General features: G+C 35.1%; 5 protein-coding genes across 9 annotated transcripts; 2 read left to right on the top strand and 3 right to left on the bottom strand.

The window, feature by feature from the left end:
- Positions 1 to 709: 709 nt before the first annotated feature.
- On the bottom strand, positions 710 to 1,381 carry LOC142553158 (non-specific lipid-transfer protein 8). Its single transcript, XM_075663182.1, has 2 exons — positions 998 to 1,381; positions 710 to 864 (listed from the first exon to the last, which is right to left on the bottom strand). The coding sequence occupies exons 1-2, from the start codon at positions 1,351 to 1,353 to the stop codon at positions 855 to 857; spliced, it is 366 nt and encodes a 121-aa protein (XP_075519297.1). The 5' UTR covers positions 1,354 to 1,381; the 3' UTR covers positions 710 to 854.
- A 1,070-nt stretch (positions 1,382 to 2,451) lies between these two features.
- LOC142553156 (beta-hexosaminidase 2) lies at positions 2,452 to 4,635 on the bottom strand. Its single transcript, XM_075663180.1, has 2 exons — positions 3,836 to 4,635; positions 2,452 to 3,567 (listed from the first exon to the last, which is right to left on the bottom strand). Exons 1-2 carry the CDS (start codon positions 4,608 to 4,610, stop codon positions 2,618 to 2,620), a joined length of 1,725 nt encoding a protein of 574 aa, XP_075519295.1. The 5' UTR covers positions 4,611 to 4,635; the 3' UTR covers positions 2,452 to 2,617.
- Positions 4,636 to 6,950: 2,315 nt separating this feature from the next.
- LOC142553157 (hypothetical protein At1g04090) lies at positions 6,951 to 9,069 on the top strand. The gene is made up of 2 exons (XM_075663181.1): positions 6,951 to 7,204; positions 7,284 to 9,069. The coding sequence occupies exons 1-2, from the start codon at positions 7,087 to 7,089 to the stop codon at positions 8,831 to 8,833; spliced, it is 1,668 nt and encodes a 555-aa protein (XP_075519296.1). The 5' UTR covers positions 6,951 to 7,086; the 3' UTR covers positions 8,834 to 9,069.
- Positions 9,070 to 11,990: 2,921 nt separating this feature from the next.
- Positions 11,991 to 15,322, top strand: LOC142553160 (protein SOSEKI 1-like). 5 transcript variants are annotated; one of them, XM_075663185.1, is made up of 7 exons: positions 11,991 to 12,032; positions 12,339 to 12,478; positions 12,586 to 12,655; positions 12,827 to 12,945; positions 13,077 to 13,701; positions 13,930 to 14,037; positions 14,781 to 15,311. In XM_075663185.1, the coding sequence occupies exons 2-7, from the start codon at positions 12,346 to 12,348 to the stop codon at positions 14,896 to 14,898; spliced, it is 1,173 nt and encodes a 390-aa protein (XP_075519300.1). In that variant the 5' UTR covers positions 11,991 to 12,032; positions 12,339 to 12,345; the 3' UTR covers positions 14,899 to 15,311. The 5 variants fall into 5 exon arrangements, with proteins under 5 accessions (XP_075519300.1, XP_075519303.1, XP_075519304.1 ...); XM_075663184.1 differs by having other exon boundaries at positions 12,003 to 12,077; XM_075663186.1 differs by having other exon boundaries at positions 12,026 to 12,077; positions 12,342 to 12,478.
- Positions 15,323 to 15,442: 120 nt separating this feature from the next.
- LOC142553161 (serine/threonine-protein phosphatase PP2A-2 catalytic subunit) lies at positions 15,443 to 21,489 on the bottom strand. Its single transcript, XM_075663190.1, has 11 exons — positions 21,165 to 21,489; positions 20,195 to 20,251; positions 19,374 to 19,457; positions 18,315 to 18,386; positions 18,116 to 18,187; positions 17,658 to 17,698; positions 16,792 to 16,858; positions 16,344 to 16,535; positions 16,167 to 16,256; positions 15,961 to 16,068; positions 15,443 to 15,774 (listed from the first exon to the last, which is right to left on the bottom strand). The coding sequence occupies exons 1-11, from the start codon at positions 21,255 to 21,257 to the stop codon at positions 15,709 to 15,711; spliced, it is 942 nt and encodes a 313-aa protein (XP_075519305.1). The 5' UTR covers positions 21,258 to 21,489; the 3' UTR covers positions 15,443 to 15,708.
- Positions 21,490 to 21,575: the final 86 nt, after the last annotated feature.

A 21,575-nucleotide genomic window follows, 5' to 3' on the forward strand; every position in this document is an offset into this window, starting at 1 on the left:
TATTTTTTGGGTTTTTTTTCACTGTGGCATATTTGGTGATGGTATGATATTTTGAGGGGTTGGGGGTTTTTGTTTTAACATGGATGGAAACCATCTTACTAATCAAAATGAAATATTCAAAAAATATATATTTTTGAGTAAAAAGTTTATAGGTACGATTTATGCAATTTGTTTGGTTTATTTGATTTTACAAAAGAAAAAAAAAATCAAATCAAATCGAAATAATCTAACAAAATGATATTTAAAGACTGAAATTAAGTTGTCGAAACGAGTGAATTAATGTAGTTTGGTAGATTACTTCCTTAAATAAAAAATGTGTGCACTTCGATTTTTATCTCATCCATTAAATAATGTCCTTAAATTTTAAAAATACTCCAAAAACAATTGAAATTGGTAAATGATGCTTCAGCTTCTTGCCTGGCATTATATTTAAAGCCAAAAAAATATTTTTGAAAAAATAAAGACATTCGTCGCCAATTCATTTCCTCGAAAAATGCTTTTATGTATCTTCCCGAAATACCCAAATCAATTCCAAATATTCCTAAATTTTTTTGTCTAATTCATTTATTGTATTTATCATTGGGCAGTTTTAATATTTGAATTGGTTATGCAAGTTAATATTGTCTAAATTGTGCTGTAAAAGAGCACAAGTTTATTTTTCTCGACTGAGATTTATAAGATCTCGAAACTTAAAGCAGTGAAATATCACGCACAACTCCTCAGATTTCATCTCCAGAGAAGAGAAGAAACATACATTTATTCAACACGAACTAGCATAACGAAAAACAGGGAACATTTAAAGATTCAAGCTTGTAATACTCTTTATCTTCCTTCATGAATCCAGCACATAAAATTTAACCAATCCTGCAAAAAAAGAAGATATATATATATATATATATATATATATATATAATCTTACTTTATTAGTTGTTTCAAGAAATCTAGAAAAGATTTGCATAGAGGAGTCGAATGGAAAACATGGAAGGTCATTCATTACTTGGAGCAATCAACATTGGGCGAAACAGCAAATGGCAACGAAATCCCGCAATTCCCTGGAAGGGATTTAGCAAGCTCGGGTTTCAGGTTAATGTTCTTGGAGGCATTCTTAAGACAAGTACAAGCAGTCTGCTTATCTGCCGAGGTTGTGGCAGTTGAAGCAAGATTCGACACACCAGCACAGCAAGGGGCCGGTGGCAGTCCGCTGCCACTCTTCAAGTAGTTGATACAGGGCTGGATGTCCTTTATCACGTCGCTGCACGAAATTGTAGCTTCGGAAGATGGAAGTAGAATATACAACAAGATCAAGAAAGCTGCGGCTATGGAAGGAACTATCTGTATCGAAGATGGTGCCATAGTTAATGCGAGGAGTTCTGAAAAATGAGGTGCCAAAATCAGCTGCTTTATAGGCAAAGATCTGGTGATTTCGTGAAAAAAAATTGTTTAGTTATGTGATTGAGTGCAAGAAAGTGTGTTAATGATCCGAAAGTCAGAGTATATAGAGCACTTCAGGACACGAGAAATGGTTATTGTTTTCAAGTTAATGCAGCTGTGCTGCATAACTTGCAGAATTAAACATAAACCTACTCCATGCATGTTCCTTAAAATATTCATTGTTTGATAAAAGGAAGAAAAACAGATATGGGAATCAATTAGTTGTTTCACGCACATATTTTATCAAAGAAACTACATCATCGAGCTACACACAAATCTACAAAAATCGGCTTCTTAAGAATATGGAGATTTATCTATTCTATCATACAAATGTCGCTTGAATTGTTGACTTGAGTTTCACTCGACAAACACGTTTCTTGCCGGCTTTAACAAAGTAGAACATGGTGTTTGTTAATATTGTAGCATTGGGACGATTACCACAACACTAGTACTGTGGAAGTAACTTAGAAAAGGTCACCGATTTGGGTTCCTTCGTGTGAATTTTTATGGCTAACATTGTGCTAGAACATTCACCCACTGTTGATGGCAAAGTTTGGCTACAGCTCGACCACGACCGAGCTTTGGTTTCATTTCTAGATCAAACCCCAGCACAAATATTTTTTTTTATTGTTTACTCGTTAAATCCCTGGAACTCAAGTCGTGGTATTATTTTTTTAAAATATTAATATCTTCTATTTATTTTTACTTAAATCTTAGAAAGACGGAACCGGATTTTAATCTTTATATTTTCCAACCTCAAACTCAACTATGCTCCAAAAACATCGATATTTCCGAGGCTAAGCTTGAATAACTTGGTATATGTCTAATCAAAATTCACTGATATTTTTTCGTTGCATAAGAGCTCGGATTTATTCAATTCGATGCATATCGGCTGGACTGCACATCTTCGACGGGCTTTTTTCAGAGGGGATGCTTAGAGTAATTGTCTTGCGAAATTAGCCAATTTATGTACTTTACAATAATAATAAGAGAAACCTTTACATCCTAGACAACTAATCATATGCATGCTTGCAAACGATAACCTGAAAAGATTAGCATCAGTAAAATCAAATTTCAACGTTCTTGATACAAATATCTCAATTACACCAAATCCTCATATTCAAACCAGACAAGTACTGAGAACAATGGTCAGATAAATAAAGAAAACTAAATTCTTGAAGAGTATCTACATCGGATGAACAGTGTTACACATGCCTGGATTCTTGATACACCATAGTGGCTGGATTGGTTCCGCACCAATTCCCCGGGTCACCATCCTGTATCTCCACTCATTCAACCTATCCGTAGCCTCCACAGATCTTTTGTTTCCTGTCTCATCTCGGTTCCCCGACCATAAAGCTTCAGCCATCGCCGAAGCTCGAGGCCAAATCCGTGGATCCATAACGGTCGGATCTGCTTGCTCTGACCATAATGCCACTTCCCCTCCTATTACCAGCTTTGACTCCGCCTCAGTCAATCCGTAAGTTATATCATAGTTGTATATGGTTTGCCATGTTTTAAACGGTCCACACCATGATCCGCCTTTACCTTGATCAGTACCAGGCGGCAGATCATACTGACTATTGTTCCCCAAAAAGTCTCCATGCCCACAATCCAAGTAATAAAAATCTGAAGATGAAACAATAGCACGATAACCAGAATCGACGATTCTTTTTGTGTTGTTTGGTCCATTATTCCACGATTGTAGAATAATGTTTTCGGGTGGAAGCAAAGAAGGGTTCACTTTTACATTAGCGTCCAATAAAACATCCTCCCAATAGACCACTGTTCGATTCAGAGCAATGATGTAGGGTAAAGTGGAATTAACAAACATTTCAAGAATCTGACTCAAGGTTCCATTTTTAGCAAGGAAAGACTGCACTAAAGGATCGATTTTCCAGCAGTTCGGAGTGATTTCATCGGCTCCTGCATGATAAAGTTGATCGGGAAACATCGCAACAACATCATGAACAACATTCTTGACAACTTCATATGTCCTAGGATTCAAGGGATTCAGTTGACCAGTTCCTGGCTCAGCTGCGAAACGATCATCCCAACCAGCTTCAGCAGGCCACCAGAACTTGTTTGCACAAGCAACGATTTCAGGGTAGGCTTCAGCCCAAGATCCCGTGTGTGCTGCAAAAGTGCAAATCCAAACAATTAAACGGTTGCAACACTTGGCAGAATCCTACAAATTTAATGTGACGAATAAACCTATGCTTAATGAGCCTGATGAAACATAAATATACACTTCGAAGATCGGATATTACAAATAAATATTAATGTACTAAACGGATGATTCTATTCATTTGGCAGTGGATAATGTGTTTTAAGGGGGAAAGGTAAAACTTTTGATTTTTTTTTAAATAGAGAAATTAGTTTGAGACAAAGGTTCTTTTCTTACCAGGCATATCGATTTCCGGCACAACTCGAACTCCATAATTCATACCATACTCCACCACAGTCTTCACATCCGCCGCCGTGTACATCATCTCCTCGCCATACGCACCTTTCACCGCCAGCTCCGGCTCCGACGGCACCACGATCGGGAACGAGTGCGAGTCCGTGATATGCCAATGGAATACATTTAACTTATTCATACTCAAAGCCCGAATCAGCCTCAGCAAATCCTCCACACCATAGTAGTTCCTCGACGTGTCGAGCATCACTCCCCTGTGCACGAACAGCGGCGCGTCGGAAATGTACAGCCCACAAGCAACCCTCGAAGGATTCGAGAACACGAGCTGGGAGAACGACTCCAGTCCACGCATTGCCCCCCATGCTGTTCCCGCCTTCAGCACGGCGTCGTCTCCTGTTGACGGGATGGTGAGTGTGTAAGACTCGTTGACGCCGTGGGTCAAGGTGGCGGAAGGGTCAGAAATCGCGACGACGAGGGCCTTCAGCGGCGGCGACGAAGTGAAGTTGAGTAGTGGGGTGACGAGAGGGCGGTGGTGCTCCGTCAAGACCTGGCGGAGGTAGCGCTGGACGGCGGGGCCGAGGTAGCGGTGGGCGGGCGCGGAGATAGTGAAATCGGAAGAGAGTAAGATAGCCTGCGGTTGGGTCCACTGGAATGTGGTGGGCTTGGGCCAGACGTCGAGTGGATAATTTCCAACGGCTGATATTTGAGGAAGAGTCAATATTGACGCACATATCAAGAAGGAGAAGATTGTGTGAGCCATTATTATTTGGTTAATTGATTTTGGATCTCAAACCACTAGTGCTTGCTTATATATATATAATTTTTTTTAAAAAAAAAAATTCATTTGTAGACTAGTTTTTTAGTTTATTTATGATTTTATTATTATTTAATGTTAAAAAATTTAATTGTATTTTTTTATCCTCTTGGGTATATGATATATTTATATAAAGAGCATTTCAAAAGTACTATAGGAATTGATTTGGGATTTGGAACAAAAATAACATTTTTTTATGGAACAGAACGAGTTGAATATCTATCTCATAAAATTGACCTATGAGATGACTTCATGCGTAAAACACCGGCAAGTTAAAAACAGCGTAGCTTTAAAATCAAGGGGTGAATTTGAACACGACATAGCAAGAGTTTACAACTTACTCCTCCTTTGTTTGCTTGTGATTTGGAGTCTATGGGACTATTTTTATTTTCTAATTATATCCCAAACACCAACAACTTTATGTCTTTACAATGAGAAAGAATCCATTGATTTTCTTTTCATTATTTTGAAATATAATCTAAATTTGCTCGCAAATTACTTATATAAGTTTTCTAAAATTTCCTAATTAAATATTTGGCCGGCAGCAGGCGCTATCTTGGGTAGATGATTGTTTTAAGCTCCTAAAAATCATAATATAAATATATACAAGTGGATCTCTAGTTAGACTATGTCACGGATATTTTTTTGTGATACATATCAATCTGATTCATATTTAAAGTGAAAAGAAATACTTTTATCATAAAAATTAATATTTTTTCATGAATCGAATCATCTTGAAAATTTGTCTCACAAAATTAATACGTGACCGTCTTAAGTTAATTTTTGTGAATATATATGACTCAGGGAACATCAGATTCTTGACACGAGGTGTTGCCAATTGTGTTCTTTAACGATGATTTCGGCTTGTAATTAATTATAATATTATTTTTAGAAGTCTTTCCAATGGAACTTTTGTATCTTATAACAGAGAACGAATCTGTTACTTATCATTAATTAATAAATATGATTTTAGTCCAACGTGAGATTTGGCACACTTTGACTCACAAGGCCTGCCCTGCTTTTGTTTCCCTAGGTGCAGGGTGTGCAATCGGTCTATTCGGTTACCAATCGAACCGAATAAACCTATAACTGATTTAACCGATTTTATTTTTGAATAACCGAACCGATCGAAATATTCATAGAAACCAAATTAATCGAACCGATTTTCAAATCGGCTTTTTCGATTATCGACCGAGATAACCGATATTTTTTAAAAAATATGAATTTTAACACACAAAAAAGGAAAGAAATGGAGAGCTCATAAATAACAAGAAACATTGAACAAAAAATATCAATAATAAAAAAAATATCGAAGATAAAATCATTGGATGAATGTGTTTCCTTCTAATGTATAAAAAGTTGGGCTTCATTATAATGTATTTTTAATGCTCATATACAATTTAAATTAATATATATACTAAATCGGTTAATTCGGTTTAACCGAATTTTTCAAATTGAAACCGAAACCGAACCTAGTTAACCGAATTAATCGATTTTTTAAAATTTCAAAACCGAATTTCCGAATTAACCGAACGGTTCGGTCAGTTAATTCGGTTTAACCAAAATTTTACACACCCCTACATAGGTGGCTTATCGAATATCAAATATGTTGCGAACATATTTTTTGTATGAATAATATGATCCGATTAGTTAAATTGGAACTTGGTAATTATTGAATCACTAGTATAAAAATATAACCCAAGATTAAGTTTCACAAATTAAATGATTCCGCTAAATTGATTAAATTAATATATACAAGCTATGATTAAAGAATAATAACTATTTTTGTTTTTTGACAACATAATAATAATTAATACCCAAATTCAAGACATGTCAATCGAACCGGTTTATGAGCCGGGCCAGAACTACCTAAGTCCGGCCCAGTAAAATGAATGGGCTGGTCAACCGAGGCCTGGTTCTAGTATATATAGTCATGTACCTGCTAACGTCAGCCCAGCCCGTTTGTGAATAAGAAAAGAAGAATTGTGTGTGGACGTATAAATCGCATCACGACTCCAAAAAGTCGTCGAAATAATAAATGTAACATTAACTTGAAAAGGTGACGTAACTGCCACGTTGATGTTAATTTCTACCAATGATCATCCACAAAATGGCATATATTGACAAGGCAGACAAAAACTCCGCCAATTTAAATTGAGAGTTAAAAAATTCGTAACAAAAATTAAAGTTGAACATCAAAGTTTGACGTGAAAGAAAAGTTGTACTGATACGTGAAGACTGTAAGGAGAAAAACGTGCTTTCAAAAAAAATACTCAGACTTGCACGAAATGTAAATCTTGATTGGCCATTGGTTTTTGTCTCTTCCTACAAGAATATACCTAATTCTTTACTTCATGCTTTGGCTTATTCAAACAATATATATTGTTCATATAGCAAGCAAATATACTTAGCCATTTCAATCATGGGGAATCGACTAAATGCTTCGTCTAAGATTTCCAATCTTTTCAAGAAAAAGAAGAAGCCTCTTCCTATCGAAACCTTGTTCCAGCTTCCTTCTCAGCTACCCTCCTGGCCTCCAGGTGATCATTCCACTCCTCAACTCAAAATATAATGTTAACTAGCGTTGGATTAACTCTTTCGTGTTTTACTACGGTTTAGGTGGAGATTTTGCGCGTGGAACCATTGATCTGGGAGGACTAGAAATATGCCAAGTATCAACATTCACCAAAGTTTGGACAACACACGAGGGCGGACTGGATGATCTTGGTGCGACTTTTTTTGAATCTTCTACTGTACCGGATGGATTTTTTACACTTGGTTGCTACAGCCAACCGAACAACAAGTCGTTAAACGGATGGATTCTTGCAGCGAAAGACGTGACTAATGATCCTTCAAGGGGATTACTAAAGCCGCCAATTGATTATTCTCTTGTTTGGAGTAGTGAATCTTTAAAAATCAAGCAGGATGGTGTTGGATATATATGGCTTCCAATCCCTCCAGAAGGGTATAAAGTAATTGGACATGTTGTCACGAATTCGCCAGAGAAACCGGCTCTTGATAAGGTCCGGTGTGTACACGTCGATTTCACGGATGTTTGTGAAAACGGGGAGTTGATTTGGTCGTCTGGGACGGGTTTTAATGTTTATAGCCCGAGGCCGAGAGTTAGGGGAGTTGAGGCCATGGGAATCCTTACAGGCACATTTGTAGCTCAAAAGGATGGTGTTGATTCTGAATATTTAGCCTGTTTAAAGAATGCTAACGAAATTAGAAAGGCAATGCCTAATGCAGATCAGATCAAGGCATTGGTTGAAGCTTACTCTCCCCATATATATTTTCACCCTGACGAACACTACTTCCCTTGCTCTGTGACATGGTTCTTCGAAAACGGGGCGTTGTTGTACACGAAAGGAGAAGAATCGAAGCCCGTTTCAATCGATAAAACAGGTTCGAATCTCCCACAGGGTGGCGGAAACGACGGTGCTTACTGGCTCGATCTTCCTTCGGACAATGCAACAAAAGAGAGAGTCAAGAAAGGTGATTTAGCAGAAGCATGTGCTTATTTGCATGTGAAACCAATGTTTGGTGGAACATTTACGGACATAGCAATTTGGCTGTTTTACCCTTTCAACGGCCCCGCGAAGGCGAAAGTCGCGTTCTTCAACATTTCCTTAGGAAAAATCGGCCAACATGTTGGTGACTGGGAACATGTCACACTGAGAATCAGCAACTTGAATGGTGAGCTAAAGAGCGTATACTATGCTCGACATAGTGGAGGGATTTGGTTCGACACCTCCCAGTTGGAGTTCGAGAATGGGAACAGACCGATAGCCTATTCTTCGTTGAGTGGGCATGCTTCGTATCAGAAGCCAGGGCTCGTATTGCAAGGAAGTGGCAATATAGGGATAAGAAACGACAGTGCTAAGAGCAAGTTTTTGATGGACGTTGGGGTAAAGTTTGTTGTCGTAAATGCGGAGTATTTAGGATCGATTTTCGTCGAGCCTCCATGGTTGAACTATGGAAGAGAATGGGGGCCAAAGATTAGCTATAGCATTGAGGTCGAACTGAAGAAAGTTGGGAAGGTTTTGCCAGGGAAACTGAAGAGGTTGTTTAATAGGCTTGTGAGGAGTCTCCCCGACGAAGTGTTGGGTGAGGAAGGGCCTATTGGACCTAAAGGGAAAGATAGTTGGACGGGTGATGAAAGGGCTTGATTCTCAAATAAATTTTAAATACTTGGTATTTTTTCAAAAAAAAAAAAATATGTAATATATCTTTATTTAATTTTCTTTGTATAAATTAGGTTGTTATATAGATTGAAGAAATAAAATCATTAAATGTATTTTATATGAATTAGTTACCTACCTGAGTAGGTATCTTGTAAGACGGTCTCACAAATTTTTATTTGTAAGACATGTCAACTCTACCGATATTCACAATAAAAAGTAATATTCTTAGCATAAAAAGTAATATTTTTTCATGGATGACCTAAGTAATAGATCCGTCTCACAAAATACGACCCTGTGATACCGTTTCACACAAGTTTTTGCCTACCTACAGTTACGTCTTTCGAAGTGCATTATATTTATTATTATATTAGTGATCATTTGCACTATATTTATCTAAATATGATAAATTTTTATTTTAAAGTTAATTATAATTAGGAGTGTACCCATCAAATTAATTAAAAATTAGTTGATATTAATTGTATACTAGCGTATCAATCACACATGATGTGTATGGTATATAACAATCAAGTTTAATTCATATTATAAAGTCTAATAATTTATGATTAAAAAAATTTGTTAAAATATTAATGATTACTATATTTGGATCAAAATAAAATATTTGAAAATTCAAAAAATCTGATTATATAAGTGTCATAATTTGTATAACTTTGTTTTATTTAAAATATTAGCAATACAATCGTTGGATCAAAATAAAATATTCCAAAATTCAAGAAAATCGGATGATATTGATTAGAGACGCGATGGTTAATAAATTATCACGAATAAATGATAGGATAATATTGAAGATAAGTTTGAATAGATTTTAAAATAAAATGAAGATTCAACGAAATTTATGTGAAATTAAATAAATGTTCACCAAATTGTTTGCAAATTAGTTGTTAAAAAGACGATAAACTTTAATATAATGGAAGATAGATAGATAGACAATATTAAAGTATGAAGATAGATAGAAACTAATTTTTTTTATATTTAACAAGAACTTTCGAAATCACAGTGATATTTTAAAATCCATTTTTTTTAACTTAAATGTATAACATGTGCTTATACTAGTTTATATAAATTATTTTTGAAATATCTCGAGTTTTTAACCATAATTTTTTAAAAGATTTAATGTGTGTGTTAATTGTCTCACATCGGTTGGATAAATAATCTTGGAGTTGTATATATGGGCTTGGACAATCCTCCCGCCTTGAGCTAACTTTAGGGTTGAGTTAGGTCCAAGTTCCAATCTTAACATGGTATCAGAGCCCGGGTTCCACAGTTATGTGTTGGACTGCCTATAATTAGGCCACTCGTTCTGCCCATAATTGGGTAATTTGTAAACTCCACGCTCCAGATGTTCATTCTTGGGCGTGAGAGGGGTGTGTTAATTGTCCCACATCATTTGGATAAATAACCTTGGAGTTGTATATATGGGCTTGAACAATCCTCCCTCCTTGAGCTAGCTTTTGAGGTTGAGTTAGGTCCAAGTTATAATCTTAACAATGGTTCGTTGAAAAATCAAAGAACTCTATATGTTCTGATAAATATATATCCTTAAATACATAATTAAGATTGTATTCTAAAAAAAAAAAATTAGTTCAACAACTGTCCCCATTAACCTAAACCAATTATATATTTCGACAGATCGTATATGTATCTATATATTGTATATTACGGATTTTGCGTAATATAGCTCGTCACCTTCTATAATTCCTTATTCTTTTCCGAAATGAAAACGGCACATATGGATATTAATTTCTGTCTAGATTTCAATGTCAAATGCACACCATCTGTATTTATAAAAGTGTGTACAGTAGATAAGTGTACATCATATCAAAACTATATATATATATATATATATATATAGTTTTGGTCTCGCTCCGGAACCTGCCTCCGACTCGGTAGGCAAGCTAGAGTTTCAGACGTTTCATGTTGTAGGAGATATAGAGCTGCTGCGAGAGGAGCAGAAAGTAAGAAGCTTTGAATTAATGGAAGAAAGCACCTTACTAAACAAAAGAATACTGAAAAGGTCAGGCAAATCAATACGCATGCAAATTGTCACCTCTTCATGTTATGGTTTAAATTTTTTTTTTTCCCAGTCATGGCAAAAAGGACAATTTACTCAAAACAATAAACAAAAATACAAATCGCTACAACAACAGACATATGTGCTCCACCTATTTATTATGAGTAGGTCTCTTGTGACGAATCAATCCTACCGATATTAACAATAAAAGTAATACTCTTAGCATAAAAAGTAATACTTTTTCATGGATGACCCAAATGAGAGATATGTCTCATAAAATACGATTCGTGAGACCGTCTCACACAAGTTTTTGTCATTTATTATTATGTGAATACCTAAGAAAATTTTAAAAATTATACCATGTTTCCGGTGCTCCAAATTGAATAATTAAAAAAATTTAAAGTCACCTATGTGTTAAATAAATCAGAATAGGTTTTTTTTAGAGTTTCACGTATTATGATTTGAATCATGATTATGATGACAAATTATATTTTTGACATAAACAATGATATTTTTCATTAATTGGGATGTGATTTGTTTTCCAAAATTGACATGTCTTACCAAATTTTTAGTGAATAATTAAAAGCTAATCTAATCTTGGAATTGCCCCCATGTATGTATATATTCAATGATAAAATCGAATCAATATACATATTATTACAATAATCTATTTCAATATTCTTCTCCCCGAAACTTTCTCCATTTGCATTTACTTCCCGCTCTTCGTTATATATGTATGGAAAGTTATTTCCACTAATTTTTTTTAATAAAAATCTCTCAATTATGAATGGTATATTTACCAAAAAAAATGCCAAGCTATTAAAAAACATGAACTTTTATGCTAGCATACAACAAGAAATTAATATTTTATTCAAATTTTTATATCCTTATCATTGAATATAAAAGTGGATCATTGTAAAATAATGCATGCAAGAAGAAAGTTTCTTTAATCTGGGCAAAAGAGAGAGTCAAAATCTGCCAAAAATGCATAACAATATCGCGGGAAATCAGACAACTTGTGGAACGAGACCAAGTTTCCCCTTTTTATAGCTTAGTTACAGATCTAATCTAATCTTAATATATAAAATTAAATCACATTTGCGATTAATAAATGACTAACACTACTCTCTTTGTCCAATGATCATTTCGATCTGCGTGAGAATTTTATTGTTTCCATGTTTTTCTATTACCAATACAGAAGTATGTTTGTTTTCATGAGGCCTGAAAAAATCCATGCATGTTGCACTGATTTTTTTAATCGTTAAAATACACTAGAAACGTCTCTATTTCGACCACCCTTTTGCTTTTTTGTCATTGCAGGCCGGCACAGAACCAAGGATTCCGTCTTGGGAACTTCTTTTATTTGAAAAAAGATTTTTTTTTTTTTGAATTTCTTTGGCCTGAAAAGATAGAGGGTTGTATCCTTAATATGTGATATGTGACTGATTTCTTCTTTGACAGAAGATTAATGGAGACACAAGCGACCGGGGCAGAAGTGAGGCGGCTCAATGTGGTCTACTTTCTTAGTAGGAAGGGTCGTATTGAACATCCTCACCTCATTCGAATCCTCCATCTATCAAGAAATGGGGTTCGGTTGCGAGGTTTGTGTGTTAATGATGCCATGATTTTGATTAACTTGAGTGTATCTGTTCGAAAATATCGAAATGAATATGCTTGTACCTGATATGTGTGTATTTGTATGTATTAGATGTTAAGAGATGGCTGGGAGATTTGCGCGGAAAAGACATGCCAGAATCATTTTCTTGGTCATACAAGAGGTATATATAGACTCTGCGCAGTGTGTACTATCATGCTATAAATGTACTTCGTACTTTTGTCTCAAGTTCTTGTCATTTGAATGGGCCAGCTTTTCTCTTCATTGATTATTTTCTCGATCAAATTCTAAATTCTAAGGCGAAATTATTCTTTTTTTTTTAAATTTTTGACAGGAGATATAAGACCGGCTATGTGTGGCAAGATTTATTTGATGATGATCTTATTACTCCAATCTCAGACAATGAATATGTTGTCAAAGGATCAGAGATTTCCTCCACTATTATCAACAGAGGTAAATTAATTTTAGAATCTGGCATGATCCAGCAGTTTTAAAATTTTCGAATTGAAAAAAGGCAAAACACCACCCAAAGCTACGATGTTTATTCTGCTAGCTGAGTTGTTTCTTTCGTGATACTCTGACAGAGTTTGCATGCACTTCGAAAAATTCTGAAATGCAAAAAGATAAGCAACCAGCAAAAGATCAAAAAGCAGATGAGATCCAAAGATACGTCCCAAGAAAATCCTCATCCGAAATCGAAGAAGAATCCCAGGTCTTTGGCTCCGAGACATCCACATTGACAGATGACTCTACAAAACTTGAAATGGAGAAGAATTCAGACACAGCAGTACACAATAAACAAGATAAAAAACCTGAAAAAATGGAGACCTCGTGGACTTCCGAAGAATCCAACCTCAAGATCAACAAGAAAGACAAGAGCAGAAGCAATAGAGTTAAGATCAGTGAGAAGATTAGTACCACACCTGCTGATTCATCCAACTCTCCTTCCGAGCCTCGTTTTACGAGAAGCAAGAGCTACTCTACTGGTGCATCAAATATATTTCGAAACTTGATGACTTGCGGTGCTTTGAGTACTAATGACTCGGCAGTGGTGATGATCAATAAGCAAAACAAGTACCCTTTTATGAATGTGTGTGCTAGTGATCAAAGAAATGTTGATTCATCACAAATATGCAAAAGGGATAAGCTTGGAGGCTCTCATAGGATCTTTGGCACTCTTAAATTGACTCAATCCCAATGGAACGGCAGGTACTTCAAGTCGAACCATTTATCCTGAAAAAAAAAAAATCAAAATTTTTATATTTAACTTATCTGCCGATAGACATTATTACTTGATTCATGGTTTTACTCTTGATATGTAATTAGCAATTGTTAGACTACTTTATATATTTTGGTTATTATTATTATTATTCTTTTTGGTTCAAAGATTTGATAATTTGAGTGATTGTTTATTAATAATTTTTGGATTATATATAGGAAGAGTTGCGATGCGGCGATGGATTCAACAAAGAACAAGATTGAATTCAAAGATCAAGGGATGGCTTGTGCTGCTAATTTGAAGCCTATTAATTGCCCAAATTGCTCGTAAGTACTTTCTCCATTCGAGTTCTTCTATGTAAATTGCTAATTAACAACTTTCTTTTCATGTCAGTCCAGAAATTTAGCTATGATATGCAAGTAAATGCATACAGAAAAAACTATATACTTTTTAAAAAAATTATATTTTTTCGATTTTAAAAACGGTTTGGGTTTGACAAAGAATCATTTGAATAAAGCTGATTCAATATATGGTCGGTGGAAATTTGGTGGTGTTAAATCATAGACTCGTGGAAATACTTTCGGCTAACGAACTTTATATACACGTACATAAAATATGTACTTTATGGAAGCTACCAAATAAATTTTTTTTTAAAAAATAGTTAACTACCAAATAAATTTTTTTTTTTAAAAAAAAAACTATTTTTAAAAATTTCAAGGGCATTTTATGTTGAATTCAATCCTTGGAGAAGGGTAGTACTAAGATTAACAATCTTAGACGAATTTATTATTATTTTTTTATAACAAAGACTTTTAAAATATGCAAATTATTATACGGACACATCACTTAATATTTGTCAGCTTACTAAAAACTATACTTCACCCTGATATTATAATTCAAAAATTTTAAATTATATATGAACTTTGTCATGTTTCGATCACTAATCTCTTCTAGTAATTGCATGACTTAGAACTCATGAGTGGGACATCGGTTTTATTATAACTTTGATAGTGATTGTAGGATTTCATACACTACTTAATGGTAACGTATTCACAAAAACAAATGGCAGACAATGCGGGAAGCCATTCAAGCCGGAAAAGCTTCATGTGCACATGAAATCTTGCAGAGCTATCAAATCAAACTCCAAGGAAGCTGCAAACTCTCTTGCTCCGAAGATCAAGATTTAGTAGCTTATGAAGATTTCTAGCTTCATTTATTGTAACACTCATCTTCGTGTCCAAGAATTAGCTTTTAGTATTAATAAATCTTTCTTGGTAGGTTCAAACTTTTATTCTTCAATAAATTTTACCCAATTTAATCATTTTCATTATATAAAATAACACATTCTGCTACTATCTCTTAACTGGGGAAAAAAGGACTCGCTCTGATTCCCGGGTAAATACATGAACAGTTAACTTCTGGTTTTACTTCAATGTTTATGAATCTGGAAGACTCCGCAAACAACACATCTCAACAGTGTGCTTTTTAAGTTTTTCCCCAATACGGAGAACTCCAAAATTATGGTCACATTTTGAAACCATAACACACAGCAGTTGCGAGAAAATTTGGGCAGCATCCGCAAAGCTTTGAGGCCTTTTTGGGAATTATCCTTCATTATAGCCCAGAACACAAATTAGAACATAATAATATGAAATTAATCAAGAACTTCACTACTAACTACTACAAAACAGTCCACCGCATGTCAGTCATTTAAACATAAAAAGACAGAAATATCGAAAATAAAATAATTATTTGGTAAAAGGGCAGAAACAGAGAATTAGAAGATCACAAAACCAAAGTACAAATGACCATCCAGAACAAAGTTTCCCACACTTTCTATGTTAGAATATAACTGGACAGAGGGACTTTCATATTTCAAATGCTTATTTGCACTCACACCACCTCATCTAACTTGAAGCTCGAATCTTGCCGGAGGAGACATCTAAGCATCACAAAATGATCGATTCATGGGAACATCAGTGTCAGTAACTTCATCCTCACAAGAAATAATCCGGTGTTCTTCGAGTTACGTCAGGTTCTCCTCTCCTTGGAGCTGGCTCGAACTGAAAGAAATTCGACACAAAGTCAGTTGATATCAACTAAGTAATAAATATCACTAACAGGCACCAAAACAGAAAGCAACATGCTTGAATCACAATTGACTATACATGGATGCCACAGATGCTTCAAAAACACTTGACAACGAACTTAACTAACAAAAAAATGAAAAGACGGGCAAAGAGTGAAACCTGGATAAACGTGTGATCCCTGCCATCATCAACTTCCAAAATGGAAGCCATATTTCCGCAGCGATAACAATAATTTGGAGCGCTAAAAATAGTGACGACCTTTTGTTCCTGTGATAGGGGTTCAAGATTAATACATAACAAGTATCCAGTCCTTGGAAAGGTAATTAAAAAATACGTGTTCATGAACTATGGATTGTATTGATTACATGGGCCCAGTTATATCCTTCCATAACTAGCTGATGAGCTCTAGCAATAAGCTTCAAATTATTGGTGTGATTGAATTGCTCTGATATGTCCTGTAAGAATATAATACATGATTAACATAATGATTGGAGAAATGAAAACAAGAATATTTGGTTAGTTGTTCGATGGTTGAAATTTACCTGTCCAAAAGTGTATCCAGCACCACGAGGGGAGATGCCCCAACCACAACGATCATCAGGATCAGACCACAACAGATCACACATTGGACCTTCATGTGGTACTTCTTGAACACGATCAAAGTTTCTTATATTATCAAGGGTTTCGATAGAGGGAGATAATCCACCATGCAGACAAAATATTTCTGATTCAACCTATGCAAAGATAACAAATTGATTTGAATGCCCACCGCCTTGATACAACCAAAAAAAAAAAAAAGAAGCATAACAAGGGCCTAAAAACCACTAGCTAGCTGCACACAATAACTACAATTTTGTTCACTTTCATTCGCTCAGGTGTATACCAAACAAGGAGAAAATAACTGCAGGACTCAGGGCTAGCTTTTCACATATATCACAATAAACAGGTCGGAAAAATAAAAGGCGCGAAAAGAGAAGTACATTTACTCACCAAGGCAGTCAGAGGGAAATAGTCAAACAAATCCGTGAATGTCTTCCATACATTAGCATTCCCATATCTATAACCCAAATGAAAATATCAATATTTTGCATAGATATGGGATGAAAAATGAGGAAAATAATATGAAAAACAGGTATGCATGATAAAACAATTTGTCATTTAGATACTTTTTCTTCATTTCTATAATCCACAAACTAAGATTCCAAATGAGATGAAACCTTATCAAACAGACAGGTATGTAACGTTCTCATGGAACTCGATATGCTGCTGGAAGGGATCGCAGCACGCTCTGAGGCACTCATTCATTCAAGAGCTTTATCCGTTAGCCCTATTGTGTTATTTCTCAATCCCCCCATGCTTAATCTTATTTATCTTAAAGCTTTACCAATTTTCTCTTCCAAAAATCAATTTTTCTTAAACCTATTCAAAGCATTCAAATGAACATGTAGGCATGTGACACCATAATAAATACACACAAACTAATGCCAGCAAATCTTTAAACTTAGAAATCTCTATTTGTGCTCCATCATAACCTGGCACCTGCTTCAGTTACCTAAGAATGCACAATCTGGTGAAAATATTAATAAATGACAAATTTGAAAACAATTGCATCTACAACTGTTTTTTTATACAATAAAATTAAAGGGTCTTTCAACTACTCAAAACAACTCACTGAACACCAGGTAACGTTAAATTTCAGCCGTGAGCATGCATGCAAAAGGATATTACTGTGACAACCGGACCATCTTAATCCTAAGTGCAAACATTTTCCCCAAATCGTTAAGACTATTAAACACCAGTACTGTAGTATGAGATACAACACCTCGAACATAGCATGAAGCAAAGAATGAACTCACTTTCGCAGGCATTCATCATAAAACCCATAGACTTGAGTTATCTGCAACATAATTGTTTAATCTATCATTCAAAGCAAAAAAGTTTAATAGTATAAAAAACACATCAAGATGCCAATTAGATTCAATATACCAAAACTTGGGGCAAAAAACACCGTCAACTTAAATACAAAAGGTTTTCAATTAAATTATTTAGCATGCATGTCACAAAGTCCGGATGTATCTCAACAGTAGAAGTAACATAAAAAATAAGGAGAGGATGGTAAAATAGCAATACCACCCCACATTTATCCCCACACAAAATAGCAATCCTGCAATGAATTGTCTCAGTTTTTATTATAAGCAAAGCTATGAGGAATGTTATAGTTAATTCAATTAATCAGAAACAGGTCATACACAACAACACCATTCAAATAAAAATAAATAAAGAAACATCATGAATTAATAATGTAAATTAATACCTGTCTACTTTCATGATTTCCTCTGAGAATTGTGATCCGTTGTGGATAGCGCACTTTCAGTGCTACTAAAAGCTGCAGGAAACAAGAAGACAAATGCCTTTCACGTTTCGATATTTCTGTTCCAAAACAAAAAATGGAAGGAAAACTCGGTAACCAATATTGTATGTTTATAATATATAGTCATTTAGCTAGTACTTACAGTCACAGTTTCAACCGAATAGTAGCCCCGATCGACATAATCTCCCATAAACAGATAATTTGTGTCCGGGCACTGTCAACGAGTAGATTAAAGCATATCAGATACTAAAAATGCACCTATACAGATAATTAACCGAGGTATAAGTAGAAGAAGTTGAGAATAATAACCTCAACAAGTTCATAGCATCATACCAAGAACAACACACACCCCACCCACCTCTCAGGCTAACTCACAGAGAAAGGAGAGTAAAAAGAACTAACCTAATCCAGATAAAATGACAGTACAGGCATGTTACCAATTACAAGCATACCCAACCACAAACCATGCATAGAAAAACCTATGTATACCTGTTAAGATTAGGACTTGGGCCAATCTTCACACCAAAAGTTAGCTTAAGTGGAGTCGTGGAGAAGATTGTCCAAGTTTATATATACAATTCACAATGACTTAATCCAGTCTATATGAGATATCTAACACACCTCTTCATGATTAGTAATGAATAACTACAGCGTGAAGTTTACAAGACATTAAAGAGTGACCCATAAGAGAAGTCCAACACATAACGGTGAGTCTGAGTTTTAATATCATTTTAAGAATAAAACTCACCATTCCCAATAATGAAAATGTGAAGCCACTTATTGTAATTGTAATTTTTTTTAAAAATTATCACGACTGATTGGTCTAATTTGTTAACACTCACTGTCTTTGATGGTGACCTACTAGATAAAAATATGCAGTAAAGCAGGTATCACAAACAGAATCATCAAGGGCAGTTATACAGCATCGGTGAAACATGATCAGCAAAAGACACCTGTAAGAAAAACATCTATAGAGACAGATATAAACAGAATACCAATGAATATATTTTAAAAAGAAAATCAATATACTATTCCAAGCCCCCAGGGTGACAAACTTTTTTTTTCTTTTCAATTCAACTTGTTATCATATACAAGATATCTCCAAGTTACGCTAAAGTAATTTGATATTTCTTTCAAAGATCAAGTCAACCAGTTCAAGACAAAAGGATAAAGAAAATGTCAGTGTCATAAACTACAATACCTTCCCCCCGATTCGGAAAAGTTCGGCAAGATCATGAAATTGTCCATGAATATCACCACAAATTGTCACAGGGCTTTTAACAGGCTGCATAGAGAAACAAATAAATCAACACAGTATCCACTGACAATTGAAATGAGTCACCGAAACTCGGGTGAGTTTCCATATGTGTTAATTAGGATTGTATGATGATTGAAACACCACAGAAATGCTTGATCAAACAACAGGATTAGCTCAGAAAACATCAGAAAGATCCAAAACTTTTAAATAATACAGCTAAAACAACACATTCAGAAGACATTCTTGTGGCATCAGTATCCAATATCTATATATGATTAAGATAATAAAAAGGTAGACTCGGAAAAATGATCAACACTTCAATTACAAACTTTTTCCCCTCAGAGACCTTAAAACACCAAACAATCCGTAAGACTAACCTAGTTTCTTTACAGAATCTTTTTTCAGAGAAGTTTGGTTCAATTATAAAAATATGGAGTAATAGGATGAACTACTGTTCAATCAATTCCCTCCATATAATGAATGGCACAAAGAATACTGTACAGAAACAACTTGTGTCAAATAGGTGGTGAATGTCAAATTCCAATTCATACAAATCAGGTGCATCTTTAGATAGCTCAACCTGAGTACATCAAACCAAAAACTAGCGACAACATATGAGGCTTTGATCCTCCAATTCGTTGATAACGAATAAAAAAAAAGTAGAGTAAACTCAGTAATCTGTTATCTTCCAGGCTAATAAGACTATTTCAACTTTCAACAATAACCAAAACTAATATAGATAGTAATGGGAAAAGGTGCAATGCCTGGACGTTGCTTTCTGACATTAGAATCTCTTTTGCCTTCTCACATAAGGTCCTAACCTGAAATTAAAAAATGAGGTACCCTCATATTTTGCACCCTGTTTCATGAGATGAATGTATATTATAGGAACAACAATTTTGAGAATCGATAAAAGAAGATATCAAACTACATGGTACTCATTAGCTAAATCAAGCATAAAGCCACTGCTATTCCTTTATGTTTAAATCACACTAGAAGCAACAGGTCAATTTCTAAGAATCGACCACTTAGAGGAATGCATGGAAGCCCAAACATAGTTGCAAAAAATTCCTAACTTCCTGTGGATCACTACAATGCAGAAGTTATCAAATGCAAAACTGAACAACGGCAATTCATGCCCAGCTTGGGCACATGTGCGGGGAAAAAACCAATATTTGGCAATATTACAAATAAATTTAATGATAGAAAAATAAAAAATTGTTTCATTCTACAGCTGTTAAATCACTCCACACCTATTTCACTTTCAGAATCCATCTGAATTTTCTGGCATATTTAAATTATGTTAAGGAACCATCTCCAATTGCCACAGCTAACTAAAACAAAATCCAAATCTGAAAGATTTTTTCAATGTTTCTCAGGTAAATATAACTTCAGAATGAGAACCCAATGCATCCTTCAGTCATTCTCAGAAAATCCCAATGTCTCATCGAGAAACCTCTGGACAAAAGATTGAAAATTAATCGAATGTCTATGGACTTCTCTCACTTCACATATAAAAAAAATTTACATTAAAAAGAAGAACCTTCATGAAACAATCGAAATCCAAAATCTGAAAATCGAACAATATATTCAACAACAAAACGTGCAGAACAAAGAGCCAAAAATCCTCCACCTCTCAACATATCCATGTCTACAACACGCAGCAGATCTGTAAAAGACGAAGATGAAAACAAAATAGAAAAATTTAACAAATGAAAAGGGATAAAAGCAAACCTCGGGCTCAGACAAAGGCTTGCACTGCATAAGCTGAGCAATCTGTTCGTCCAGATTTCCATGAGTGCTCGCAGCTGCCAGATCCGCGCTCATCTTGCTCTACGTTCCAATATTCTTAATCGAAAAAGGCAACCGGGGAAGAAATTTCTTAACCCTAGGCCAAGATTCAGGGTATGATTAACGTTCGGAGGATCGGTGTGGGGAATTGTGTGCTGTGATTACGGGGGATGAGAAAGAGAGAGAGAGAGAGAGAGAGCTCGGCTGAGAGAAGATGGTGGAACCGAGGGAGATGGAGGAGCCAAAGTTGTCGATCTGCTTTTATTTCATGTCATTTTAGATTCCAAATATATTAATATTATAATATTAAAAATATCTATATGGCTATTATTGATTTTTGTATTTAAAATTGCT

This window comes from Primulina tabacum, chromosome 8 (assembly GCF_025594145.1).
Source record: "Primulina tabacum isolate GXHZ01 chromosome 8, ASM2559414v2, whole genome shotgun sequence".
Lineage (NCBI taxonomy): Eukaryota > Viridiplantae > Streptophyta > Magnoliopsida > Lamiales > Gesneriaceae > Primulina > Primulina tabacum.

What these genes read in the sequence shown, in the direction of transcription:
- LOC142553158 (XM_075663182.1), bottom strand. Translation starts at nt 1,353, where the DNA reads ATGGCACCATCTTCGATACAGATAGTTCCTTCCATAGCCGCAGCTTTC.
- LOC142553156 (XM_075663180.1), bottom strand. Translation starts at nt 4,610, where the DNA reads ATGGCTCACACAATCTTCTCCTTCTTGATATGTGCGTCAATATTGACT. An exon ending in GCCGGAAATCGATATGCCTG is followed by an intron (nt 3,568 to 3,835) that starts GTAAGAAAAGAA and finishes GCACTTTTGCAG; the next exon opens with CACACACGGGATCTTGGGCT.
- LOC142553157 (XM_075663181.1), top strand. Translation starts at nt 7,087, where the DNA reads ATGGGGAATCGACTAAATGCTTCGTCTAAGATTTCCAATCTTTTCAAG. An exon ending in GCTACCCTCCTGGCCTCCAG is followed by an intron (nt 7,205 to 7,283) that starts GTGATCATTCCA and finishes ACTACGGTTTAG; the next exon opens with GTGGAGATTTTGCGCGTGGA.
- LOC142553160 (XM_075663185.1), top strand. Translation starts at nt 12,346, where the DNA reads ATGGAGACACAAGCGACCGGGGCAGAAGTGAGGCGGCTCAATGTGGTC. An exon ending in AAATGGGGTTCGGTTGCGAG is followed by an intron (nt 12,479 to 12,585) that starts GTTTGTGTGTTA and finishes TGTATGTATTAG; the next exon opens with ATGTTAAGAGATGGCTGGGA. An exon ending in TTTTCTTGGTCATACAAGAG is followed by an intron (nt 12,656 to 12,826) that starts GTATATATAGAC and finishes AATTTTTGACAG; the next exon opens with GAGATATAAGACCGGCTATG.
- LOC142553161 (XM_075663190.1), bottom strand. Translation starts at nt 21,257, where the DNA reads ATGAGCGCGGATCTGGCAGCTGCGAGCACTCATGGAAATCTGGACGAA. An exon ending in ATTCGGTTGAAACTGTGACT is followed by an intron (nt 18,188 to 18,314) that starts GTAAGTACTAGC and finishes TGTTTCCTGCAG; the next exon opens with CTTTTAGTAGCACTGAAAGT. An exon ending in ATTTCCCTCTGACTGCCTTG is followed by an intron (nt 16,536 to 16,791) that starts GTGAGTAAATGT and finishes ATCTTTGCATAG; the next exon opens with GTTGAATCAGAAATATTTTG.